Source organism: Pongo pygmaeus, chromosome 1, assembly GCF_028885625.2.
Source record: "Pongo pygmaeus isolate AG05252 chromosome 1, NHGRI_mPonPyg2-v2.0_pri, whole genome shotgun sequence".
Classification (NCBI taxonomy): Eukaryota; Metazoa; Chordata; class Mammalia; order Primates; family Hominidae; genus Pongo; species Pongo pygmaeus.
The window spans coordinates 33,615,207-33,642,826 of record NC_072373.2 but is presented as its reverse complement, the minus strand read 5'-3'; the positions used below and the strand labels follow the sequence as shown (position 1 = coordinate 33,642,826).

Here is a 27,620-nt window from a genome sequence, read left to right as displayed (position 1 = left end):
GTTTTATTTTTTGTGTGTACTTGGATATGATCAAATTGCATTCCTATGAAAATATTGTATTATTCATTCTTAGCAGTAATTTGGAGTGGCATTCCCTCCAATTCATCTGAGGTTGTTTTACTTTATGTCTTCAGTCTGTACCTACTGTTCTCCTTCCAGTCCTTGCATCCTTCAAGAAGAAACTTTCGTTGTAAAAAGGACAGAACTCCCAGGGGATGAGGGAACACAACTGTGCTTCTACCGCATGTCAAATATAAACTTAATCTTAATCCAGATTTAAACATGGCTAGCCAAACCATGAGCACAGAAAATGTATTTTTCACCTCTTTGTTAATCGGAAATAAATGTCCTTTACATATACCTATGAGGTGCTGAAACAGAAAATGCTCCTCTAACCTGTGAACACGTCAAACACTGACATGCATTTAGGAAAGAGGGCCCCCTCCACTGTCATAATTTACAGGACTGTGACATGAAAGTCTCTTGTGTTCCTACAAACCCTATACCATCTGCAATGAGTCTGAAACGACTGAGCCCCCTGGTATTCTGATAACTAAATGAAATGAAATGGGCATATTTGTTAAAGTCAGCTGGGAAGCCACACGACTTGGTTAGTTCCTGAGTTCATAAATTTATGTCAGAGCAAGAGGAGCAGTGGAAGCTCAAGTGAACCAATTTACCCTAAGTGCAAATGGCAGTTTTGTTATTTGGTGTCAAAGTTACCAGTCGCACAATGACAAGCTGCCATAACACATTTTCTTGTTCACTAAAGAACAAGGATTTCGTTGGTTAATATTCCTTGCAATGCTCCTTTTCATAATTTACAACAACTAGATGCTGATAGGTTATTTAACATTTATGAAGTTAAGATGTAATCAGAAAAACCCTGATTATCTTTACAAATAAAAAAGTTAAATTATTCAACTTTTTTTTCTCCATGGCTTCATTTCACAGCAGGTGCATACTTTACAATGGGACAAGTCAATCAATAATCCTTTTTAAATCTGTTTTTTTAGGAGCTGGAACAGGAAAAATTCTAAGAGGAAAAACTATTAATTCAGTTTGATAGAGGCATTTGTTTCAAAACACTTGGTTGCACTTAACATGGTGCCTTTAACAAATCGAGCTAAATTCTCCACTGTATAGATAGGGGCATCTTGATTCAGCCTTTTTGGGGGAACAGAAGTAAAACGGGACCCTCTTGAACTCATTCATACCAATTGTATGGAAATTTAACATTGGTTGTATAATAGTTATCATTTATGTCTTTTCTACCTTACTAGATGGTAGGGTTCCTGACAAGACGGACAGTGTCTCATTCCTCTTTGTAAGTTTTAGGGTGTCCAGCATCATGTTTTGCCCCTGAGTGGGGCTCAGAAATAATTTCCATGTTAGTTAAATGAATAGAGGAATCAATATACCCAAAGGCAAATGAATTACATCTCATGAAGTTTTGAGCCACAAATAAAATTATTCTATTGGGTTACCGGGTGGACTGATCCTGAATTACATTGTCCTCATTCATACTTCCTATATATAAAGCAAAAATCAGTTTTTTAGCTTTTAAATGGGATTACAGTAGAACTCATGAAAAATCATTTGCTTTCTGCACGTTTAGGTGGAAAAATATTGAGAAAATATAGAATAGTAGTTTTGAGTCAGACTTGGACTCAGAGCCATGAGGGTCAGCCCTGCTTTGACACCTACTTGAAGAATAACCTAGAGAAAATAGCTTGGAGTGTCTAAATTGACCTTTTTCATTAGTAAAATGAGAAAAACAATAGGACATATTACATTAAGTTATTATGAACACTAAATGAGATACATGTTAATCTCTTAGCAAAATGCCTAGCATATATTAAAACTCAATAATGAAAGATACACTTTTAAATATCTAAAATAAAATGCAAGCCATTGAAGTGAGTTTTACATTTTCTTCTGAAACTCACCACTCCTTGTTATTTGGTTATTGCATTTATAAGTTAAGAAAAGTGAAACAACTGTCAATGTTCAATCATCCCAATTAATGTAACGTGGATCCTTTAGAAAGATTAATGTAAATTTTGACTTTAAATGAATAGTATCTGAAATAATACACTGCAGCTGATGAGTTAACTGAATGCCAAGATGTCTAATGTCCATAAATGGACTATATTATGGCCAGCTAACCTTTAATCAAGATGATAAATAAAAACACTTATATTTCTAGAGCAATATTAATAAAAATTATTTCTCAGTAGAATTCTTGCTAATTCCTTCTTTAATGGAGTAAGATATTAATGTTAAAGGAAAAGCACCAGTATTTCTACATTGTGCGTTAAGCCTAAATGACTCACCATCCTTAGTGAGAAAAAGTATGTGTTTAATGCAATGGCATTGTTAATTAGAACATGATTAAGGGCTAGAACAGTTCAAAATATAGTCATCATCTTGATAAATTAGGAAGACTCATTATTACCTTCAGAGTTTAAATAATTTTGAATGTTTAGATTCTTAAACAGCAGGGATATCTATCTCCATTGTTATTCTGAGTAAACCACTTATGTTCCATGAAGCATCTGCTATTTAATTTTCCATAATTTTTCACCTATTAAGGTAACATATATCCTTTGCTCTCTTTAATATAAATGTTCCCTTTAATATGAATACAAAAGTCCTGACCCAATGTTGAGAGCTGGTAAAAGGTGAGAGGGAATGCTTAGGAATAATTTAAGGTGGTTTATATTACCTAAAGGTTCAAACAATAATGGAATTTTACCATGCCATCTCATTTACTTCATGTAACAATATAAGGTAGGCATTTAATTTCCCCTTGTACAGATGAGAAACCTGAATTTGAGAAAGATTGTGCAGCTTGCCCAAGGCCAGAGGACAACTAAATAGTGAAGCCCATTCCATATTAGAAAACAACACATCTTTTTCTGAAAGGTGAAAAAATTGCACATCCATAAGACAAGACGCAGTCTTTGGAAAATATGTGTATGTGCTCTGTTTGTCATTAAAGAAGAAATGTCTCTCCATCTCTGTCTCTCTGCCTCTCTCTCTCTTTGTGTGTGTGTCTCTGTTTAAGATTAAGTTAATGTAGAGGAAGGATGACTTTAAGAGAAAATCAAATGTCTGAGTAATTTTAAATGGCAGGATATCCATAATTTACATTTGACTGCATAATAAATTGTGGAGGCTCGCTCACCATTGTGTTCCTCCATTAATTCAGCAAAATTTTTATAAGGATATGTTGTTTGTATGTCACCTGATTTAGAGGTTCAAATGATACACAAAAGGCTAGAGATCTTGATTTTCTAGAGCTTGGAGTGTTTTGGTAATGTTACTACTGACATTTATCAAGAAAGAATAAGGTAAAGTAGATGAGGGTTTACATGGGAGATAGGGGAATATTTACCAAGGCTTTAAAATAGAATTTGGATGATCTCTTTACAGTAATTTGAGAAGTGACTCTCCTCCCCGCCCACCTAACTGAAATCTTCCTGCACCTGGAATCTGGTTTTAAGTCACGTCCATTCCTTCTAGAATGTGTAGGTAAAGCTTTCTGGTTACTACTTCCTTCACGCTGCAAAAAGTCATTGTTGCAATGTGGATATTTTCCCTTCAGGGGCTCACCACTTTCCACAAATAATTCTTCTGGTTTTGACGCTCCCAGTAAAATATTATTCTCCCATTGCTTTTGTTGTTTTAGACATGAAGTCCTTGCCCATACCTATGTCCTGAATGGTATTGCCTAGGTAAAATTGACAAATGGGATCTAATTAAACTAAAGAGCTTCTGCACAGCAAAAGAAACTACCATCAGAGTAAACAGGCAAGCTACAGAATGGGAGAAAAATTTTGCAATCTACTCATCTGACAAAGGGCTAATATCCAGAATCTACAATGAACTCAAACAAATTTACAAGAAAAAAACAAACAGCCCCATCAAAAAGTGGGCAAAGGATATTGAACAGACACTTCTCAAAAGAAGACATTTATGCAGCCAAAAGACACATGAAAAAATGCTCATCATCACTGTCCATCAGAGAAATGCAAGTCAAAACCACAATGAGATACCATCTCACACCAGTTAGAATGGCGATCATTAAAAAGTCAGGAAACAACAGGTGCTGGAGAGGATGTGGAGAAATAGGAACACTTTTACACTGTTAGTGGGAATGTAAACTAGTTCAACCATTGTGGAAGTCGGTGTGGCGATTCCTCAGGGATCTTGAACTAGAAATACCATTTGACCCAGCCATCCCATTACTGGGTATATACCCAAAGGATTATAAATCATGCTGCTATAAAGACACATGCACATGTATGTTTACTGCGGCACTATTCACAATAGCAAAGACTTGGAACCAACCCAAATGTCCAACAATGATAGACTGGATTAAGAAAATGTGGCACATATATACCATGGAACACTATGCAGCCATAAAAAATGATGAGTTCATGCCCTTTGTGTGGACATGGATGAAGCTGGAAACCATAATTCTCAGCAAACTATCGCAAGGACAAAAATCCAAACACCGCATGTTCTCACTCACAGGTGGGAATTGAACAATGAGAACACATGGACACAGGAAGGGGAACATCACACACCGGGGCCTGTTGTGGGGTGGGGGGAGAGGGGAGGGATAGCATTAGGAGATATACCTCATGTTAAATGACGAGTTAATGGGTGCAGCACACCAACATGGCACATGTATACATATGTAACTAACCTGTACGTTGTGCACATGTACCCTAAAACTGAAAGTATAATAAAAGAAAAAAAAATCAAAAAAAAATATTATTCTCCCAGAATCATTTGTTTTTCACCAACATCCAGCTCTGTTTCTTGGCCCTCTGGGCTACTATTTCAAACATCATAGTTCATCCATCATAAATCTGAGAGACTTTGGTCAATAAACGAAAAGTCGATTTGGATTTAAGGGTTAAGCCAAAGACAGAAAGAACTGGTCTTAAAAGGCAGTAGCAGACAGTAGACCTGAATTTGAATCCTGGCTCTGCAGTGTGACCTTGAGCATATTATATTACTTTTTTGAGATTCGAATTTCTTATCTTAAGATGGGGATAATGATATTACCTGTCTTGTAGGGTTTGCATAAAAATTAACTGAGGTAAGGCAGAGAAAGAGCTTATCAGTGTTTGGCATATAGTAGGAATTTAACAAATGGCAAATACACCAAGTAATATGAATGTATGTACATGACATTTGTTATCAGTATCACAGGTATTCTTCCCCTGGGTATTGTCACTATTCCCTAGACCTTACCCTTTCACTAGTAGGACTTATAAACATGTACTAAGACTTAGTTTATTTATAGCATTAGAACAATAATTTGAAAACTGAAAATCCAGTTAATTGCTTAGGCAATTTTTCGGTTGCCAAGTAACCACATAGACCTTTTTTTTCCCGGCAGCTTACCTGTCTAAGGTTACTCTGTTCACACTGACCACAAAACAAAATGCATATTTAAAAAAACAAATAAAATTTAGCCAGTATTTTGGCTTTAGACCATGAGTGTCCAATCTTTTGGCTTCCCTGGGTCACAATGAAAGAAGATTAATTGTCTTGGGCCACATATAAAACACACTAACACTAACAATAGCTGATGAGCTAAAACAAATAATTGCAAAAATCCCAAGAAAGTTTTTGAATTTATGTTGGGTGGCATTCAAAGCCATCCTGGGCTTTAGGTTGGACAAGCTTGCTTTAGACATTCAAGAGAAACTGGTGGGTTCATGTTTTCAGAGAAAACAGTTATTGTAATTCACCAGTCTCACTTGGTGAGTGTGATCCATGCTTTTGGTAAATCACATCTATTCCTTTTAGATTTTTGGATAGGTAGGTAAAGCTTGCTAGTTACTAGTTTCTTCATGCTGCAGAGATCATTGCTGTCACGTGGCTGTTTTCCCTTCAGTGGCTTGCCATTTTCCACAATTAACTCTTCTAGTCTTGGCACACCACTGACACACCCAGTCAAACACTGTTCTCCCAGAATCATTTGGTTTCAACAATACCTAGATCTGTTCCTTCGTCCTCTGGGCTACTATTTCAAAAAGCACTTGGTAGCACATCAAAGTCATACGTGGAGTTTTTAAAAAGCTCTAGATTTCTTGACTCCATCCCAGGAGATTCTTATTCAGTAAATTTGGGGTTGAGAATCTGTCTTTACACAAGCTTCCTAGGTGATTCTAATGCTCATTCAGGTTTGGGAACTGCAGGCAGGGACTGTTTTGCCCATTATTCAGCTCTGTCTATGATGTAATCATTTTGTAATGGCAGGGAGTATGATGAATACCTAGAAAACTCTTTATTGTGAGCAAATAAACAATCTCCACTTACAAATTTAGTTTCTTTCTGTTTAAAATATATATATTTGTGACTATTCAGGAATAGAAAAATGTTTTTATTATCCAAATCAAAACACAGCATGAGGTACCTTCCAATAAAATCAACTGTAGATTATACACAAGTCAAAATCATCTGACTGTTTACTGAGTTTGAAATCCTTCTAGACACCAGGAAAAAGATTTAATTGAAGATTTTAATCTTTCCTTATATTATATGGTTTCTGAGATGGATTCTGTGCATCTTAAACTATAAGATTGACAGGTCTGAATATTATAGATTTATTAACCATTGGATAAATGGTCAGAGTTAGTGTGTAAAGCATTCTACAATATCCCCTAGGCTGGACCAGAATGAACAATTTATACAAAGCCCGAGGTATGTGAGAGTTAAGGTCATATTAAACAAGTGAAAGTTGTGTTTTATTCCACAATGATACATTTCTAAATGGAAACATGATACATTAAACATTTAAGTGTGATATTGAATTCAAAGAAAAAAATGACACATGCTGGGAAATTTGAAAGAGGTCTTGAAAATTTACTAATCCAATCCTCAGTAGGCAGTTTTATTATTTTGAAAATTGGGGCTTTGAGACCCAGCAAATGTTGGAACAAATATGTTTTAAAAATGAGCAATTAAAGACAAAAAATAATTCTTCAAACAATCACCATTGGTATCTATAGAATATTATACAGAACTAGATAATATATTTACCATATAAATTACTTCATTTAATCTTTACAGCAACCCTACTTGCCTACATGTAGGTATCATCATTATCTCCACTCCACAGATGGAGAAAATTGAGGCCTAGAGACTGTTTAAGTTCAGCTAATAGGTGGCAGTATTGGGATATGAATCCTAGCTTTTTCATTTGTCTTACTTGCATAGTCATAAAATAAAGATATTTTCAAATCCGTACTGAGCATGAAGTCTTCAGATTAGCAATGGCAACTGATACGTTAAAATAACAGATATTTTGATAAACCATGGGACTTCCCAGTCATATGGCAAAGAAATCATCAACTTTGCTCATCACCCTGAAATTTCCCTTATTGTTCTTGTAGAATTTGGATTGTAGAAGACCCTGGTCTGAATCTAAAACTTTCTTGTCAATAGGCTAAATATGGTATTAGATTGGCTCTATCCAGCTTCATTTTATTTTGTGGTGCAAAAACACAACAGCACAATAAAAATGCCAAGGAGAAATATACTGAAAAATCGTGGCCAGGTGCAGTGGCTCCTGCCCGTAATCCCAGCACTTTGGGAGGACAAGGTGGGCGGATCATGAAGTCAGGAGTTCGAGACCAGCCTGGCCAGCATGGTGAAACTCCATTTCTACTAAAAACACAAAAATTAGCCAGGCATGGTGGTGTGTGCCTGTAGTCCCAGCTACTCTGGAGGCTGAGGCAGGAGAATCACTTGAACCTGGGAGGCGGAGGTTGCTGTGAGCTGAGATCACACCACTGCACTCCAGCTTGGGTGACAGAGAGAGAGACCCGGTCTCAAAATAAACAAACAAATAAATAAATAAGTAAAATTAAACAAAAGTAGAAATAAATTCTGTAAAGGGGGCTGTAAATTTGTATATTTCCCACAGCAGAAGGTATGTCTTTTCCTCTATTGAAATTAAGAACAGAGTTCAAGAATATCTATGCTCTTAAAACATAAAGATTATAGCACTTTGTGATGCATTCTGCTACTATTAATTATTCCTTTATATTTTGTTTAATATGTTGCACATTTATTTTAAAACAAAAGTGGGTGAAATCATGTACATATAATATCTTAGAGCAACTTATATTTTTCTTTGCTTATAAAGCTCTTTATAAACTTTCTTTTGAATTTTGGGGGAAAATAACCTTTTCTCTTTGATCTTAGATTATAGCAGAAGGTGTTGGTCTATAAGAACTTAAGTTTTATGTATTAGGCCTTTACACTATCTTTATAGCTACACAATAGTACCTGTTTTGACTGTTCAATTCAATAAAAATAGGCTTCTGCTAATTATGTTATGGAATGGATCTACCGATGGCTCAAATGGCTGTTAACTATTTGGTGCCACTTTGAACTGTGGCTAAACTTATTCTGATGGGGACAAAAAGGGCATGTCACAATTTCATCTTAAGACTAGATATTAAAAATAAAGTCACATAATTTTGACGTGTATTTAACATCTTAACCAATTTTAAATTTTACTTGGAAAGAAAAGTCCTCCATATGTCCTTTCTCACTCTACTCTTTACTCCACAGTATTAATGCAGTCAGGATTTTACCTGAGGATAGTGCTTACCTCAAAATACAATATTGCACTAAGTCACAAGGCAACCCAATAATGACTAAATGGCTCAATGAAGGCTATTCAGCTTACAGAGGAAAAACGCAGCTACCATAAGTGGTCACAACCCAAGGTACATGGGCGAAGTGAACAACTGTCTTTCCAAACTCCCCATTCACTGATGTAATATAAAAGGAATGGTATAATGTCAATGATCCAATCTAAGGTGTCCCATGGAAATGAATGTTCAAGGTAATTCTGACCTATGTGACTTGCATTGGATATACAGAAGAGTAAGCCGGGCGTGGTGGCTCATGCCTGTAATCCCAGCACTTTGGGAGGCCGAGGTGGGTGAATCACCTGAGGTCTGGAGTTCAAGACCAGCCTGACCAACATGGAGAAACACTGTCTCTACTAAAAACAGTACAAAATTAGCCAGGCATGGTGGCATATGCTTGTAATCCCAGCTACTCAGGAGCCTGAGGCAGGAGATTTGTTTGAACCCAGGAGTTGGAGGTTGTGGTGAGCCGAGATCATGCCATTGCACCCCAGCTTGGGCAACAAGAGTGAAACTCCATCTCAAAAAGACAAAAAAATAGATGAGTAAAAAGATTTTTAGTCTTTTGTACTTGAAAGTGTTGCTTTCATAGAAAGGCGTATATACTTATATATCTACATCGACATCTAGATACCTGTATCTGTATGTATGTATGTATGTACTCATGCATCTATACATTTAGAAGTGTGGTTTAGATTATTCTGTTCATATTTATCCAGGAGACTGACTATGTCTTTCTGATTTACTAAATTAACAGTTCCATTCCTATCTCTAATTAATTCCTTTAAAATGTTTACACACACACACACACACACACACACACACACACACACACACACACAGACACACACACACTTCTTTTTTTTTTTTTTACCTGGTGGTATCCAAGCTACAAATATAGAATAAGGCCCAATTACTGTGATATTATATGGAGGATAGATTTCTTCTGGTGTTGACATAGGTGTTTGAACAATGTAATCATCACTGGTACTGCTGCCACCTCCAGTTTTGACTTCTAACTTGTAAGTGTATCTATATTTAAAAATAAAGAAGAATTGTGATAAGGCCATGCACAAGAGACTTGAACAATGATTACTACTTTTTGTATCAATTGCTTAGTCCTAAATTTGTGACAAATTGCAAACTCTTTGCCCTCTTTCCAGAAACTTGACTTGGTAGTTTTTCTTGCACAGGCAACATTGTCTCCAAGCCGTTGTGATTTCAGCTGCTCTCAAATTTATTTTTAACCTGCTAGTAATTCATAGCTTTTCTTGAAGACTTCAGGAAAGTCTTGGAGTGTGCTGGTGGATTGTGGAGGATTCAAATTAATCTTCCTCATTTTTAAATGGGTTGGAGTTCAGGGAAATATGTTTAGAGAAAGATGTTTTTAAATTGATCTGCTATTCCTTACAGTAAAATGAAATTGATCTCTACTTTCTACAGTAAAACATCTGTTGATTTAAGATACGTTTTTGTCTCTGCTGAGAAATGAATGGGAATGAAATGCAAATATGTGGAACTTTTTCCTCTAAAACTACTCACAACTATATGTAGTGTAGCAAGTAGAGAAACACTGTACAAGAAGAAAAGAGAGTTGATGGAAAACAAAACTCTTTACATCTCTTTTATTGCTAGTTCAAGGATGCGTGTTTTTGAAGATAATTTGGTAATTTTTAAAGTTTAATACTTCATGTATTTTGTATATTTAAAAATTCTCATGCTTTTTTGTCAAACAGAAGACGAATTATTTATATTTTTAAGAAATTTCCTGAAGTTTAAAGACTAAATGATTTAGCACTTTCATCAGTTATTGAATGATCAATGAATGAGGAAGTTAATTAAACAATTTAACAACTTTCAGTGGGACATATATTTCTTATCAACCCAGAGAAATGTACAAATCCTGCTGTATGATTGGTAAAGTTTTCTTTTAGTTTACCTGTTATTGGGCTCCAGGTTTTTATCAGTGAAATTCTGCTTCTCACTGCCACCCAGGAAAAGCAAGTTTCCATTACGACTCAATTGATATTGAGAAATGAGGCCATTGGGCTTTTCTGGCAGACTCCAATATAATTCCACTGTTGTAGAATTGATGATAATGTGTCGAGGTGTCACCCAAACTCCTGGCAAGAATAACGCAATGAGGTTTTATTGTTAGGATAAAATAAACAGTGTATCAAAAGTCACACCATCTCCCCATGAACTGTGATTTTTTTTCTGTTGATTTTAAAAAATATCTAACTGTAAGGAACAAAATACATAATTGGTGTACATATATTTTTCTTACTTTGATTATTTTATTTTTGAATTGGCTTTGGAAAGTGAATTTCAGACAACTAGCAGTGGATAATTTCTCTGCCTTGGTTGTCACTCTGAGTGTATTTTAAATCAAGGCCTGAGAGATCATCTGGGGATTTCAAACTTTTTAATACAATTTACCTGGAATATGTGAAAGTAAGCACAATCGAGTATGTACCTGAATTATACAATTAACAAATGAGTTCACTTTCACTTCTTCTTGCACATCAGTGTGATGCTTTCTTCTGTTTTCCTCTCTGGCTATGCCTCTGGCCTCATTTACTGGGATCTCTTCCCCTCCTGGACCTTGAAAGGATGTAATGCCTCAGAGCAGTACGCTCTGTTCTCTCTCTCCCCTCTGCTTTTCTCTTTTCCTTTCTCTTCTTCTTTTTCTCTCTTCTCTTCCAACACTGGCTTCCCAGGTGATCTCCATTCAGTATGGGTTTTAAACATGCATATGCTGAAGACCCCCAAAGGCATATCTCTAGATTGAAACTCTCTTCTGAGTGTCAGACTCAAGAATCCAACTGTTTGCTTGACATCTCCATTTGGATGACTGATGATATATCAAAAACTAAAAACATGCAAAACAGAACTCTTGTTTTTCCTGTCTACAATCTATGTGCCTCCCAATCTTGTCCATCTATCCATTTTCTTGGATAAAACACACAAAAATAATGATCCCTGAGACTTTCACCTTTCATACCCCTAAACATAATCTAACATCAAGCCCAGAAGATTCTATAATGTATACTTCCCTGTATCTTTACTTTCACTTCTCCTGGTCCAAGCCACATTTCTCTCTCTCATAAACTCCTGTCATAGCTTCTAAACTTGCCTCCATGTCGAAATCTTGGCCTTCCATATTCCACTGGAATTTTTATAAAAGTATATAAAGTGAATATGTAAGCCAGTGTCATCTTTATGAGCCACATAACCCTTTTGAATTTATTCATATAATATAATCCCAATTTCTTTTTATGACCCATATGGTCCCACATTTTATTGGCTCTGGCCTACGTGGCAGCATTCTTTCCACCATTCACAGAGCTGTGGCCATACCAGATTCCTTTCTATCCCTAGAATGCTTCAAGTTATTTCCTACACCTGGGCTTTTGAACTTCCATTCCTTTGGCCTGGAACACCTTTGTTCCCTTACAACATGACATTTTTGCATTTTGTTCTCATATGTAGAACTGTTCTTAGATGTAGAATGTTCTCATATGTTCTCATAGTTCAGTTACTTGTATAACTATCACCTTATTGATAAGGCCTTATTTTACCACTCTCTTAACTCTAACTTGAACCCCATCTAATGGAGTCCCAACCTAGTTTCTCTGTATCACATGGCCTTTTCTATTTCCTTCTTAACATTCAAAACATCATAATCAAATTCTTTGACAGACTATTATTTTTATGTTATATGATGGTGCGGTCCACTCCTTTCTCCTGCTCTGATGCAAAGTTAGTTCCATGGTAGCAGGGATCTTCTCTGTCTTATTTGTCAATGTATCTCTATGGATAACACAATGCCTAATACATGTTTAATGAATAGATTAATTGTAAATATATCTCTTGCAAAATGTTATGCTAAGCACTGCAGGCAGTTCTAGGGAATGCAAAGATGACTAAGATGTGGCTCACTCTTTCAAGGAGTTTATATTTCTGTCTAAAAAATAAAATATACACACAAACAACTGTAATTCAATGTCAAACATTCAAGTATTCTTATAGATGTACAAATCTATCGATGGAGAAGCCAGCAGTGAGAAAGTTCAGTCCTACCACTTTATGTTGTCATCTAGTTATACTCTGATTAGACACTGTAAATCTCTTCTGGAGATTTAAAAAAAACTCATTTCAATATTAGGTTCCCTGTAATCAATAGCTTTTGCTTGATTGTATCTCCTGTGTAAGTTACTCTGTACAGGATAAGATTTTGACACTTTTAGAAGAAAAATTTTCAGAAGAACAAAATGCAATTTATTTAGCAGCATCATGAAAGAAACAAGATAGATTTCAAAAATGTCTCAAACATCCCAACTTTCTAAGGAGCAATATATTCCTGAGAAGAACGTAGTTCATTTTTTTCTGAGAGTCTGCTCTGTTCTAGATATTTGGAAAAATTCACAAATCATAGTATACATTTATACGTGAGTTTCTCTGCTAACAGCTGCTAGATGATTCAACCAATCAATTAGAGTTTTGATTTAAATGTGATATTAATTTGTTGATTCAAAAGATAAAGTATAAAATCTTAATTCATAATCTGCTTCCTGCAGTTATATCTTTTTCACCTTGAACGATGTATTAAAAATCACCAAGGTACTAGAATGGCTATTGCTTGGTTTCTGATTTGAACCAGTCAATAAAGCCTGTGGATGTGGAGGAGCTAATAAAATAAAATGAAACATAATTTTGGGTTTGTTTCAACTTTTAGGTAAAAGTTGAGTTCATTATTTATACCAGCTGGCAAAAGCTCTTTTCAAGTTGGTAATAACTCCATGTCCATTGGTTCGATTGATAATATGGAGTTCAAACGTATATATAACTAGAAAGTGCTGCATTTTTACTTGGATGGTGATATGGGGACATCGTTACCTTGGCAGCTGCAAGAAATCTTTGCTAGAGTAAGACAATCTTTGGTGAGATACATTAATGAGTCCGAGGTGGAGCATTTGTCCCCTTCACCATGTAACCCCAGCCTAAGTCTCAGGTGAAACCAGAAAAACCTGTTCTGTATAATAAGGGAGCAAACTGAGGCAGTTCAAATGAAAGAAATGAGTAGTAGGGAGGGAAGTAACCTAGGAGGATGGGGTGGGGTAAACTAGCTGCGAGGTTAAAAGGGGAAAGGTAGAATTAAACCTTGGTGGGCCTTTTTACACAATGACAACCAGTAGAACATGTCTGCTGTATTTGTTTTAAATTTATCTTGAGTTGCATGCCATATTACCCACTTCTCATGTCCCTACAAATCTTCATTCCAATTCAAAATTCCCAGCATTTATTGTGGATTGTTTTTCTCCTGAAATCTGGTGATAGGAACCAATTTTATATTAGCTGATGTCAGGGATGCACTGAATTCTGGACTATTTAGTATTTGTTAATTTATTCACTCAACATTCTACCCGACTTTGTGTCATTTTCTGTGTTGGGCACTGTGGATGTGAAGATAAAGACTTATTCTTATCCTTCATGGAGTTCATGCATCATGGTGAATAAAGATGAGTCGATAAAAAGTTGTACTCCAGTATGATACAAGCTTTAAGAGAAGGAGGCACAGTAGCTGTTAGAACACTTAGAAAGGGTAACCTGACACACACTGTGGGGAGAAGTGGAGATGGGTAGGAAGTAGGTGGCTGTAGTGGAAGATTTCCAGAAGGGGAGATGCATGAACCAAGTTTTGAAAAGGTGGGTGTTAATTGAGTGAGGATGTAGGGAAAGGGAGTTCAGGCTGAGGGGAACCCACATAAAGTCCTAGAAATATGGGCAAGGATGGCAGGACTGCACATACCTTGGCATGGCTGGTGCATTGCATGGCATGTGAGGAAGACGGAAAGCCTTGAAAAATTGATGGAAGTTAAAACTTGAGGGGTCCATGTTGCTTTGCTAAGGAGATATGGATGTATGTCTTCCTGGAAGGAAATGGGATTTTATGGAGGTGAATCATATCACATATTCTTATTTTGTCAAAAGAGGAAAAAGAATCAGGATGTGGGATGTGAGAAAGAGGAAAAATGACTAGAGGAAGGGAGCCTAGTTAGGAGGATCCAGAGAACTTCTCTTTTTATAGCTATACGGCTCTGAACTAAGGCAGTGTTAAAAGGGATGGGAAAGAAGAACAATTTTTAAAAAAAAATCCTTAAGGTTTAAAACTAATTAGATTTTATAAAAAATTATGTATTACTTATGGAAAAGGGAGCCATCAAGAATGTCAAGCTTTGGGCTTAGGTGATAGGTAGGTGGTAGTATTTGAGAGAAGAAAAGCAAGTTGAGGAGTAAAGTGGAGTGGAAGAATTAAGTGGTGAAGTACTGAGGTTAAAGTTTTTGAAAAACACCTAAATATAAACATGTAGTAGACCAGTAAATACATAGGATTTAAATCCATAAGTGTAGCTTTGGTGACAGCTTTAGTATTTGGTAGCTCTCAGCCTTCATTAGGAGATAAAGCCAGTACTTGAAAATTCCAGAAGAGCCTGGGTGTTATAGTGTAAAGAGTAGAGGAAAAAACCAAGGGTGTGTAAACGTTAAAAGAAGGGCAGAGGAAGAGGAATCTGGAATGAACTGAAAAAGACTTGTCTTCTTTTCCTTTCTCTTTCCACATTATCAATGCTAGAGGAAAGTATGTCTGCAATTTTGCATGATTTATCCCTAAAATGAATTAGAACTCACGTGGATGGCAGTAATTGTAGAAAAAAAGAGTAATAATTCAATTCAAAATCTTCCTGTTATTTGACTAAAGGTACAGGTACACAGTTTTCTATGAGGATAAAACTGTAGAGAACTGTGTCCATCTTATCAATGACGTTGTAATATACATTGACTTTTTCTTAGATTGAAAATGAGAGGCAAGTGAAAAGAGCTCAGGTTGCGTTGGCTATGCATAAACACTTCTTTTAATTCTTTCCATGTCCACTTAAAATACTCAAATATGAGATCTTCAAATTATATCTGATGTACTTCAAAAATGGCATTTTATAATTAGTTATGTCTGGGTGGATAATTTAAAGTGGTATACTTGTTTTCACTTTACAGTAAAACAACAGAACTTAATGTGATTGCTAAGGTGTTCCCAAGTTAAGCATTCACATTATATTTATTTCATATATGGGTTATGTATAAATGGCACTTATTCAGCCAGAAAATGGCCCTAAATCCATGTTTCTTCTGCAGAGGAAAGTCCATTTCGTCTATTATTTCTTTGCATAATTATTTGTGTTAAAGGAAAGGTACATAAAGTTAAAAAAAAAATCAAGGGCATTTCTCATATCACATTACCCTGCACTGTTGAAAGCTACAATTTTTAAGTCATAAAATGTAAGTCACTTCAAGAAATTTTGTTGGGAAAATTTCATATTTCCAATGAATTTAAATATATGAATTTGGTAGAGAGAAATGGAACAAGAGATTCTGTTATTTTATCAGGCTTGAGTTTCAGCCAAATCTGGTTGATAGATCCTTTAGAAATTATCCATTATCATCAAAGTATCCATTTGATAGTTTACCTTTCCAAAAAATCCACTGCTGGTTTCTTCCTTTCAAAGGAACACTAAGCTTTTTGACATGAAACATTCTTTATATAGAAAACATCATTAGTGAATTCCTGGTGAGGAGCCATATGCCCCTTATGTGGAATTTTCCATTTTATTCCCCATTTACTGGTAGGAAGTTCAGGTCTAATATTCCGAGGTACAACAATCCCTTTCATTAGAAGAGTAATGGACAAGTAGTTCAGGAGTCTATGGTGGTAATTAACATTGCATTTCTGTTTAGAAACTTATTTATGCCTTGGTTTCCCCATATGAAAAATAGGCAGATAATGAAGATTAACAAAATAATTAGTTGATCACTAACACATGCCACTGAATATATTTTTCTCTTGAAAGTAAATGACACCACCCATCCCAGCTCCGAACACATGCTATCAGTTGGTGTGTATACTTCCTGGATTTTTAAATGCATTTATTTATTAACCATTAACAATAAATGTCATTTTCTCAGTTTGTTCTTATACATTAATATAATGTCATAACTTCCTCTTTGTACGAACTGATCATCTCATTCTTTGATACTGGTGCATGGAATTCCACAATATGAGAATAGCTGAATTTATTTAGCAATTCTCCTACTCACAAACATTAAAATTGCTCCCAACATTTTGCTATTAAACAAAATAAATGTTTCAATAAACATCCTGGTGCATGCCTCCTTGAGCAGTGTGGCACAGTTTCTGGCATAAATTATGAAAATAGAACGGCTGTATCATGGGAAATTAACAATTTAAATGTAATAGACATTTCCAATTTGCCTTCTAAAGTGATGATTCCATCTTACATTCCTTCCAACTGTGTCTGGTTGTACATCTCTGTACATCACTGTTCATTTGTCAAAATCCTTGTTTGTCGTGGTCCATCTCAGAAGTCATTTGCTCCATAAAGCCTTTTTTGATGTCAACGGTGGGTTATTATCTCTTCCTCTTCAGGCCAACCTTAGCACTCTATTCATTTGTTCTTTCTTAACATCAACTTTCAGATTTTCTCTCTTCATACAGATCTTTCTCCTATCACTTCTACTTGATTGTCAGTCTTGAGGGCAGAGAATATTTTAAACAACTTCAGCAGTGAGCATGGTGCTTATTATATATTAGATGCTCCCAAAATATTTGTTTAACATCTGAGTTTTTGAAAAATTTCAATAATTCTTTCCACAGAAAATCAACTCTATAAAGGTTAAAGAATTGAAAGTGAACTGACCTTGGGAAGCTACACCTACATGAATCAAGCCTGAAGAATGGGAACCTAGAATGCTATTTCATTTTGTACCTATCAACTTTATTGCCTCTTCCTTATTTGTTATGAAGGAGCTTACAGATTCCACCTCAAAATGCTATGTGAAAATTTCTTCCCTCAAACCATGGATATTGTTTCATTACCTTCAGGAGCTGCCTGCAGTGTCTGACCTAGAAAAGGCTTGCTTGAAGTGCACCCAGCAGATGTACAAGCTGTAAGCGTGAAGCTGTAGTTGGTGTATGGCTGGAGACCTAAAAAAAGCAAGCAAGAAATAAAGTGCACCTTAAGAGGATTATTTATTATCAATTAAGCACCAGAAGTAACATGCAGAGTTGTAGATATGATAGCCAAAACATTTAAGAGTACTCTCTAAAACACTCTTTAAAGAAGGTCTGAACCTCATAAGAGGTTAAGTATTGAGCAAAATTTCATTTATCACTGATAAACTAATAAATTCTCAGCCACAGACGAGACCTTAAAATTCATGTGAACCATCCACCCTTCTCTTGATTCCCTATACAAGATGTCATTGAAGAGGCTGTCCCGTCTATAGGATCAGAGCACTCTGTCTCTCAAAGAGCCCATTTCATCTTTAGAGAGCCCTAGAGTTATCCTTATTTTGTTTGAAAGTCCTTCCTTATATTGTGATGAAATCTTTCTATCACTTTCACCCCTGGGGACATATAGAACAAATCTAATTTCTTTTCCACATGACAGTTCTTCAAATGTTTGTAGACAGTTATTAAATCCCCCCTGAGTCTTCTCTTCTCCGGGCTAACCATCCCAGTCTCTGCAATTGCTTCTTATATAAATAGGGGCAGGAAAATAAAAAGAAGGTTAGATTCAACATTTTCTTGCCCCAAGCCATATTCAGCTCATATTAACGCTAACCAACACTTTTGTTTTTAAACTTTGCATTGTACCTAATGCACCCTTTTTTGAGATGTGTTGATTTTGTCTTTACACATAGATTAAGGCTAATTTGGAGAAGAGATGGTGCTTATTACTTCTTTCGAATTCAGAATACGATGCAGTATGGTAATTGTTCAGTAAGTTTTCAGGGAGAAAAGAATGACAATCCATCTAAAACAGAAGTTGTATATTGTTAGATTTCGCTGCTCTGTGCGTGGCTGGTGACCTTGTTAGAGTTACTTAGCTTCTCTTTGCCTTGGTCTACTGATCTGTAAAATGGGAAATCATTATAGCATCTAGCAGACAAGAGAAGATGAAATAGGATACTCAAAGTAGTATTTCATTCTAGCAGAAGCAACTGTAAAGCTCAGCAGCATTCAACAAGGAGGATATTGAGGCTTACAAGACATCTCTCCCTTGACTCTTGGGAAAGTTCAAACAATGCCAAAGCTCTCTTTGAGAAAAAAAAATAGTATTTTAAAACAACAGGACTTAGCCTATTTGTTAAATAATTGAACTAAGTTACAGATGAATCCAATGATTGTTATGTTTATTTTTTCATGTATTTTGAGCTACATTTTCAGATATTTTGTTCTTTTAGTGGAATGACTGTTCCTTCAGAGATGTTAATGTGTCGTTTTGTCTGTTTATGCAGATTTCTCCTCAAATACTACATTTTAAAAAATTTTGACCACTTTATCTAAACAATCCATCCATCTCTTTTTATCCCCTCACATAATTTTCTTATTTTATAGCTTTCAACCGTCTCTGATGTTTGCTGTGTCTCTTGCTTATTTGTTATTTGTCTCCCGCTTTAGATGTATGCTCTGAAAGAACAACAATTTTGTTTTGCCTATCTGTATCCTTAGGATTATGACAGGCACAAAGTGTGTGTTTGTTAAATGAATGAAAAAATTACCCATCTCATCCATTTAGAATGAGAGCAGTAGTCTGGGTTCTCTGCTAAAGCAGTAATGTTCTGCAGCTGGAGCTGCTCCAAGGTTTAGCTTCAGAGACCTTTGTATTTTCTTATCAACTTAGTGATAAGATGCAGGCACTTATTTGATTATAATCTTCCATTTGGTTGCTTTGGAGGATTTACATAACTTTGATATTTACCTGATTTACAGATGAAGAATATTACTAAAGATCCAAGCCATACCCAAGCCACATATGTTTGATGAAAGCTCATGGGAAAATGCTAAGATTACAAAATGTAGAGCTCAAAATAATGGAAGGGAACATTCAAGAATGAAACTCAAAGGTTGCAGTGGCAAACTCACTTAGCTCGACAATGTCTCCCCTTCACTCTCTTTACTGACAAAAAGGGTCTTGACCAGTGTGATACCATTTTACCTGAATATCTTATTTTCCCCGAATATCTTATTTTCCCCATTTAGAATATAAGCCCTTTGAGAATAGAAATGGCATCACTGAGTGAGTCTTTTTGGGAGGTCATTTTCCCCTATAGTGCCCATTTTTAGGCATTCAATGTTGAACAAATATTGCTTAAAGAAGAGCATGCCCACCATAGTGTCCCATAAGGATTGCAGGGATATGAGGCTACGATGTCTATCACCACGTGACCTGACCAAAAAGGTCCTTCCTGATAATTCCATCGGTATCCCTGTCCACAGCATCGATTTCATTGAGTTGGAGATTTTTTTTAGTTGCAGAATATTAATAAAATAACAGAAATTAATATAATTTGTGGGCGATACACATATTCTAGATTTTTTCCTGAATGCCAGATGTAAATATGGTAGCTAAAAGTAAACAGATATTTAAATTTTTTTCTCGAATATTCCGACCAAAACAATGGCCTCAGTTGTCTTCCTCATTGTGGTTGTGGCTGGTCTGATTTCAGACGTGCAGTGACTGTTAAATAAAATTTTAGGATAGGCATTAGGGAAAAAAGAAAATTCATAATCACAGAGGTTTGCTAAGGTTGATTAGAGGATTGAGAGTATTTGTAATGAGAATCGTAGTTGAAAGGAAAATTAATGTATATAAAAATATCAATTGTCATTTCTTGACAAAGCCTTTCTGCAGCAAGTTGAGTGGTCTCCATTTTACTCACAGCCTAGAATTTAAGAAGGCAGGTGTTTAGGCATGGTGCAACAGTAGAGCATCCAGCACCTGAAGGGTTTTTGATAGAGGGAGGAAAGTGCATCAAAGGAGTTTGCTATAGGTGTTTACATTAAATGGGGTAGGTTCACCTAGCAGGATATAGGGGTAGGGTTGGTGGAAGGAATATGCTTCTCTTGAAGCTACTGTGGTACTAGAATCAAGGAGGAATGGCAGACTCAGCACTGAGCAGAAAACCTTGGTCAAGAAGTCAGAGGAGTTCAAACATACTGTCAAATCAAGAGGAGTCAACATGGTGCACTGAGGAAAGGAGACAAAGATTGAAGAACCAGGAGGATGAGAGTGGGAGACATGTCTGCAAGTGAATATGGGGAGAATGACAGTTTTACTCTAATTCATTGGCACTTTATCCTCAAGAGCTGTGTCTGTCCCTGAAATGTAGCCATGCTGGCCAGTTTAAAGGACCATGTGGGCAAAGGGTAGAAATACTTAGTCAGGCTCATTTCAAATGATGTTTGCTAATGTGTGTCAAGCAACTTCACATCTGCCATATTTACCTTCCAGGGTCTGTTCCTGCTTTTTATAACAAAACTCACATTTTCCTTGGATAACCCAGTCATTTGTCCACTGTCAGGCTTTGCACTTTATTTAGAGTTGACTTCACCTGGACTGAGCAGCGCATAGACGACCCAAGCCTGAATACCAAGCTCTATGTTCTCCCATCACATAAGAGCTAGAGCTAACAGTATTTAAGTTACTCAATGGCTGCCTTCCCTCTGAAGATTAAGCAGCATTTAGAAGACATAAAAATGGTAGAAATCATTGCAGCTGCTCTTTATTAAAATTAATATTATTTTAATTGGCAAGTCATAATTGTATACATTGTAGTTGCTCAAAACGAAAAAAAAAATGTTAAAAGAATTTAGTTCAAACACCAGCACAAAAACTATAAATTAGGAAAAAAATACCCAACAAACAAAACTCAGGGTGTTTTTGTTTTTGTTGTTCTGTTTTTAATTCTCTTTTCATTGGACTCTATACATTAACTAAATATATTTTATGAGAATTGCAGTTATTTTCAAGGAAGTTAGTTATAAGAGTATGTAAATGACATACTAGCAAAAGTTTATTCAGCATGTACTAGTAGTTGGCCCTCTTCTGTGCACTTCGTGGGTGTTAATATAATTAACGCCCACACTAACTTTCTGCTGTGCACACTATTATTTGTTCATGATACAGATAAGGAAGCTAAGGCACAGAAAGTTGGAGGAAAGTGCCTATGATCACAGAGACAAGAAAGGGCTGGGACCAGGTACAGTGGCTCTTGCCTCTAGTCCCAGCACTTTGGGAGGATGAGGGGGGTGGATCATCTGAGGTCGGAAGTTTGAGACCAGCCTGGCCAACATAGTGAAACCCCGTCTCTATTAAAAAAAAAAAAAAAAACTACAAAAATTAGCCAGGCATGGTGGCACATGCCTGTAGTCCCAGCTATTTGGGAGGCTGAGGCTGGAGAATTGCTTGAACCTGGGAGGCAGAGGTTGCAGTGAGCTGAGATCCTGCCACTACGCTCCGGCCTGGGTGACACAGTAGCGAGACTGTCTTAAAAAAAAAAAAAAAAAAAAAAAAAAAAAGAAAGAGAGAAAAAAGAAAGAAAGAAGGAAAGGGTGAGGCCAGGATTGGAACTTGGGCAATTACACTGAGAAATGTGGCCCAGAGCAACTGGGTTAGGCTTCCCAGCCTTACAACAAAAACGATGACATAAATAGCTCAAAGCCCAGTGAAATTTCCAGTAATATAAAAAATTCAATTGGGACTATATTTAAATATTTTCATTTTGAATATTATTATGAGTCATGTAGTGAGATACTGAGTCATGTTCTCTGCTAAGAGAGCAGTCTGAAATTAGACTAGTTGGGTTCTAATACTTATCTACTTACTAAGCACTTGACTACAAGGAAGTTTTCTGGCTTCTAGGTTCCTCAGTTTCTGTATCTATAAACTGTAGGCATGATAGTAGAGATTGCTTAATAGGCCTACAGATTAATTTAAGGGAAGCCAAGATCTAAATCCATAATTTAGAAAATTTAAAACCATATTCTATCTTTTAGTTTTTATATTTTTCATATTGTTAGAGGATTGGATTACTAATAGGCTTGGTTCAGATAATCTGTAAGAAAGCATCAACTACCATCAGGCATAGATGATGTACATGAACCTGATGACCTTTCATATATACGACTCTGTAAAACTCAATAAAATGAACACATTTCAACTGAAATTTGCTGTCATTTTAAGTAAGCCTCTATCGGTAGTCCTTAAAACAAGATATATATGACATATTAGCAACAGGCAATGAAAAGGGCACACCAATTGAAAACTACTCATGAATTGATCAGGATGAGAAGAGGGAAATAAAGAGATGTCTCAAAGGAACCGTTCCAACTGCAACTTAATCCTGAAGTCGAAGAGTAGAAGGAGAAAAGAAAACATCATTCAAGTACTCAGCATTGAATTAGAAGAGTAGGAAATAGCAGTTGTAGAGTACAGAAAGGCAAACGCATGGAGAAAAGCCAAGTATTTAACATTTCAGTATAGTGAAGATTACTGTGGCTGCAAATTACCTGAATTTCCCTACAGGGAACCATGTTCTTTTTTAAAGGAAAGAAGCATAATATAACCAAACTCATTACAATTACACTTCCAAGTAACATTACTTTCAAGAGTAAATGTGTGCTAAAAGGGACTGCAAAAAGTCTGCCTTTAGTTCATAAAAATATGATTTGGAAAACAAAACCCATGTCTATGAAAGTTACATTTGATGTACTCTATAAAGAACAGCTTGCTTCCAATTTTTAATCTCTTGATAAATAGTCAAAAAAAGGCACTTTAGCCATTATAATTTCACATAGCAAGTGCTACTTCAAAACATTCAGCCAATTATTCTATAGTGTCATCCGTTATGTTCTAAAGAATTACCAAATAGTCCTAAAGGACGTGTAATTCAGTGAGTTCCTCCATCAGCATGTTTAGTGATTAGCTCAAGCACTGAGAGGCCTGAGTGATGTTAAAAGGTTTTGTTAGGTGCTTATAAAGTATTGTAAATAACCATCCTGCGGGTAAGTCATCTGTCCTCGCACCAGTTCACCCAAACTGGATGTGTGGTCTGGCCCCTCGGACGCTCACATTCAGTCTCTGTTGCTAATGATACAAGAGTTAAGAAATCACTTAGGCAGATAGTAAAGGTATGGGAGTCCTCGGTAAGGCTTTTCTTTTTAGTAAAAAGCCCCAAATAATTTTCTAACAAAGGGCAAGCATGTAAAATCGAGCTGCAGACATAGGTAAACAAGCTGGGTGCTTGCATGGGTGAATGTGGGCAGGAACTAAGGACTGTACATGTTCAAGATGGCGGCTCCATCTTCCCTTCTCCTTGTCAGCCACTTGTACTGTAAGGCACAGACAAGACGGAACCAATCAACTGGAAGGTCCATTTGCATAATAAGATTAGGGTGGGGTGAACAGCCTTCCCCTCCCACTATGTAAATGTTATACTTGATCGAACCAATCTGTGAGCCCTATGTAAATCAGACACTGCCTTCTCCAGCCTGCCTATAAAATCTGCTGTGGTCTGCTGCCTCCCCACTTTTTGGATGTCTGTCTGTCCGTCTCTCTCTCTCTCTCTCTCTCTCTCTGTCTTTCTCTCTCTCTCTCTCACAAGGAGCTGCTCTCCTCTCTCCTTTCTTCTATTAAACTTTCCACTCCTTAACACACCCACATGTGTCTGTGTCCTGAATTCTTTCTTGGCGCAAGACAACGAGCCCCAGGGTGTACACCCAGACAACTATAATGATGTTGCTTCCTTTTGCCCTCACTTGCCTGGGATCTCAGTAAGTGATCCCTTTCGGAGCATCTCTGCCTACTGAGATTCCCAGGAACTTCCAGCATCCACTGGTGATCTTGACTGTGATGGATAGAGCCATATCAGCATTCTACTTAGATCAATCTGATAATTTGTGAAAATCCAGATGTTCAAAACTGGTATACAAAGGCATTATGGAATTACTTTACAGACATCTAAGGTACCTTTAAATTAGAATTTGTTTTACAGAATTTGATTAAGGATTATTTCGGGAGCTCACATGCTAAAACCATCTTTTCTGGATGGTATCATTCTTCACAATCTCAACAGCTGCCCATTCCACTGACCCAAGCCAATTTCTTCCCCACCCCGTGGAGCAGCATTGGTACTATCCATTTTCTGTATTCATGCTTTATGAATTCAGTTGCTACCTCATATGAACTGAACATCAAAACATCAAAACAAAGGGACTCTTGCATTGCACATGCCAGTAAGATCACTTCATGACTTTTAGTTCTGACTACTTGCTATAAGCTAACTTGCGTTATTAATTCTATATTTCATTCGAAATTCTGGGCCATAGCTTAGGCCCTTCTCTCCAATATCTTCCTGATCCCAAGATGCCTTTCCTAAACAAGTTACTTCTTTGGCAGACTCTCTTTCCAGATACACATCAGCATTAAGACTATTATTTAGACACCGTCTTTCCTTGGCAGTGCCTAAATAATAGTCTTAATGCTGACGTATATCTGGAATAAATATAACAACAAAAATATAATATTAATTATATCTTTGATATATATATTTTGGTTTTAGTGACAGTATTTTAATAAATATTTTAATAAATACTTTTCTTCTTTCAAGTTCAGTGTTATGCTAGACTGAGGATTCTTCTCTGCATTTCCAGGCTGACTTTTCTTCTCTAAAAACAAAATGTGATGTCAGGTAGCAGCAAAATCTGATGTTGCTCAAACGTGAGACAATGAGAACATTGCAGAGGGAAGGGGGTGGCCAGAACTGGAGTGACAAAACAGAACTAGTGTCTGGCAAAGTACATTGGAATACCTGGGATTTAAGGGGAATTTTAAAAAATGTCATTGTCTAGGCAGCTATCAATTGTAGTTCTTTGGCCTTAATATTTTATCAATAGGCAGGTTTTAAAACTCGAAAAAGTGGTTGATGCTACACTTTTCTTTTTTTTTTTTTTTTTTACTTTTTTGGTCAGGCACAAATTTAGTTGTTCTCAGAGTTGAAAAAATGAAAAGAAAATAAATTCTTATCTCTATTTTCACAGGTCCCCAATACTTGGTGGTCAGTAGTTACATAGTAACTGGGGGGAATGCAGCCTGGAGCATTGCAAACAACCATAGAAGAAACTCCCAAAGCTTTTTGAGGACATTATCACCATCCTAGTTTTCTTGCTATCTGTTTTAATTAAAGAAATATACTGCAGTTAAGTCCAGACTATTGGAGATCAGGGTTGGCTTCGTGGGCTTCGACTGTGCAATCAAACACGGTACCATGGTTGGAAGCACGTGAGCTTACTTCTATGCTCTGCTTTCATTGTCTTGAAATTTTAAGGATTTCTGAACAAGGGGCCTGAATTTTCATTTTGCACTGGACCCCACAATTTTGTTGCCAGATCTGTCTGCGATTTAGATATGTTTGACAGTGGCATTTTTATCTCCATTCAAAACAGAATGTAGTCAAATACTAGTTTACTATTCAGTATTTATTCATTTGACAAACATTTTTTGAATATATTAAGTACTGTGATAGGTACCAGGAACACAATGGCAAACAGGAAGCTACTGTCTCTGTACTTAAAAAGCATTACCTATTACTAATTGTGGAACAGAGACAAGAGGAAAGTCTATTAGAATAAAATGTGATAATTACTACAAGAGCACAGATAATATGGGAACACATAGCAGAGTTATCTAAAAATAAAATCCCTTACAAAGAATTTCTACGTTTTGTTGTATTGGTGGTTAAAGTATGTTTTCTCTTTTTCCAAAGTGAAGTGTAAGGTGTCTGTTTCAGTATAACATTAGTATTACATTTTCTGCTACAACCAGCATTGTTAGGGTTTGTTCTATTTAGCACACAAAGTTTTCATTAACTTCTAGGAAGATGAGAAAGGAAAGTAAATTATTCTTTCCTTGCTAATTTAATGCTGGTGGGTTTTTCCTTTTAAATGAAATGCAATGACGAGTAATTTCTAATTAATTATTTTGAAAACAGTTTTCCAGAGTTAAGAGACACATAGGCCCTTATTATACTTGATGCTAAACAGGACACGACTAATTCATTTTTTTCTCAGTGGCCTTAATTATTTAGTTAATCCTTTCTTCTATTCCTAAACTCACATTAGGGGCCCACGTATAATGTAGAGGTAGCCCAAAGTGAAACAATGCCATAACTGATGTCCAAATTGTTCTGTACAGGATGGTGGATGTGTTTAGTAATAAATGATATGAAAAGGTCTTTTATTGACAAGCTGCCATGCGCTGTTTGCATTAGCGAATATGAGAAGATGATGGCTGCTACTCCTTCGTCCCCATGGTATTCAGCTCAGTGAGATAGCAGAAAACGCTTCAGTTTACTTAAAGCATTGATAACACCTCTAAATAATTAACCGAGGACTTCCTGTCTTCAATTACTTAATGCTTTTTTTAACATCTTGAGAGGATTATAAGCAATTTATGGATTTCACATGATGAGTGCATTCGCCACTATTCCCACAAAGCATTTACGGGATCATGTTTCTAAAGCTTTGAGGTAATTAAAAATAAGCATGGAGACAATGGGGCTGAGGCAAGGTGCTCCCTTTCCCTCCTGTCATTCCTAAGGACCTAGATTTTCAGGCTCCAGGACGACTAGTGCTACAGCTTTATTAGCGCTGTGTTGGTTAGGGAATGCCAAGCTTTTGGAAATGATGAGAAAATCAAAACATTTATCCTAGGGGGTTCAGGCAGCATTTCCATCAAACATTTAAGATGGAATAGAAAATAAATTTGATTATTTTAGTTCATTCTATGAACTCAGTAAAACAGTCTTTCACACCATAAAATACTTCAGTACTACATTTGGTCAGTCAGCTAATCGTGGAACTGAATTTTCCTGGGCAGATGAGTAACATTATATAGATCTCAAGTTTCAGATTATCTAATGCCTAGCACCATTCCTATCCCCAAAGAACCACATATAGGAGGCTCTGTACTTGGTAAGGTTTTGCTGAATGAGGACTTATTTCTTTATTCTACA

At 36.4% G+C, this 27,620-nt stretch overlaps 1 protein-coding gene across 1 annotated transcript in view; it reads right to left on the bottom strand.

Moving 5' to 3' along the window:
- The window catches only part of USH2A (usherin), a 793,063-nt gene that overhangs the window by 125,785 nt on the left and 639,658 nt on the right, over positions 1–27,620 (bottom strand). The window contains exons 55-57 of the mRNA XM_054484303.2: positions 17,641–17,748; positions 10,630–10,813; positions 9,565–9,722 (exon numbers count right to left, since the gene is read on the bottom strand). Of these exons, the coding sequence (XP_054340278.1) occupies positions 9,565–9,722; positions 10,630–10,813; positions 17,641–17,748 (450 nt within the window). The remainder of the gene's footprint in view (positions 1–9,564; positions 9,723–10,629; positions 10,814–17,640; positions 17,749–27,620) is intronic.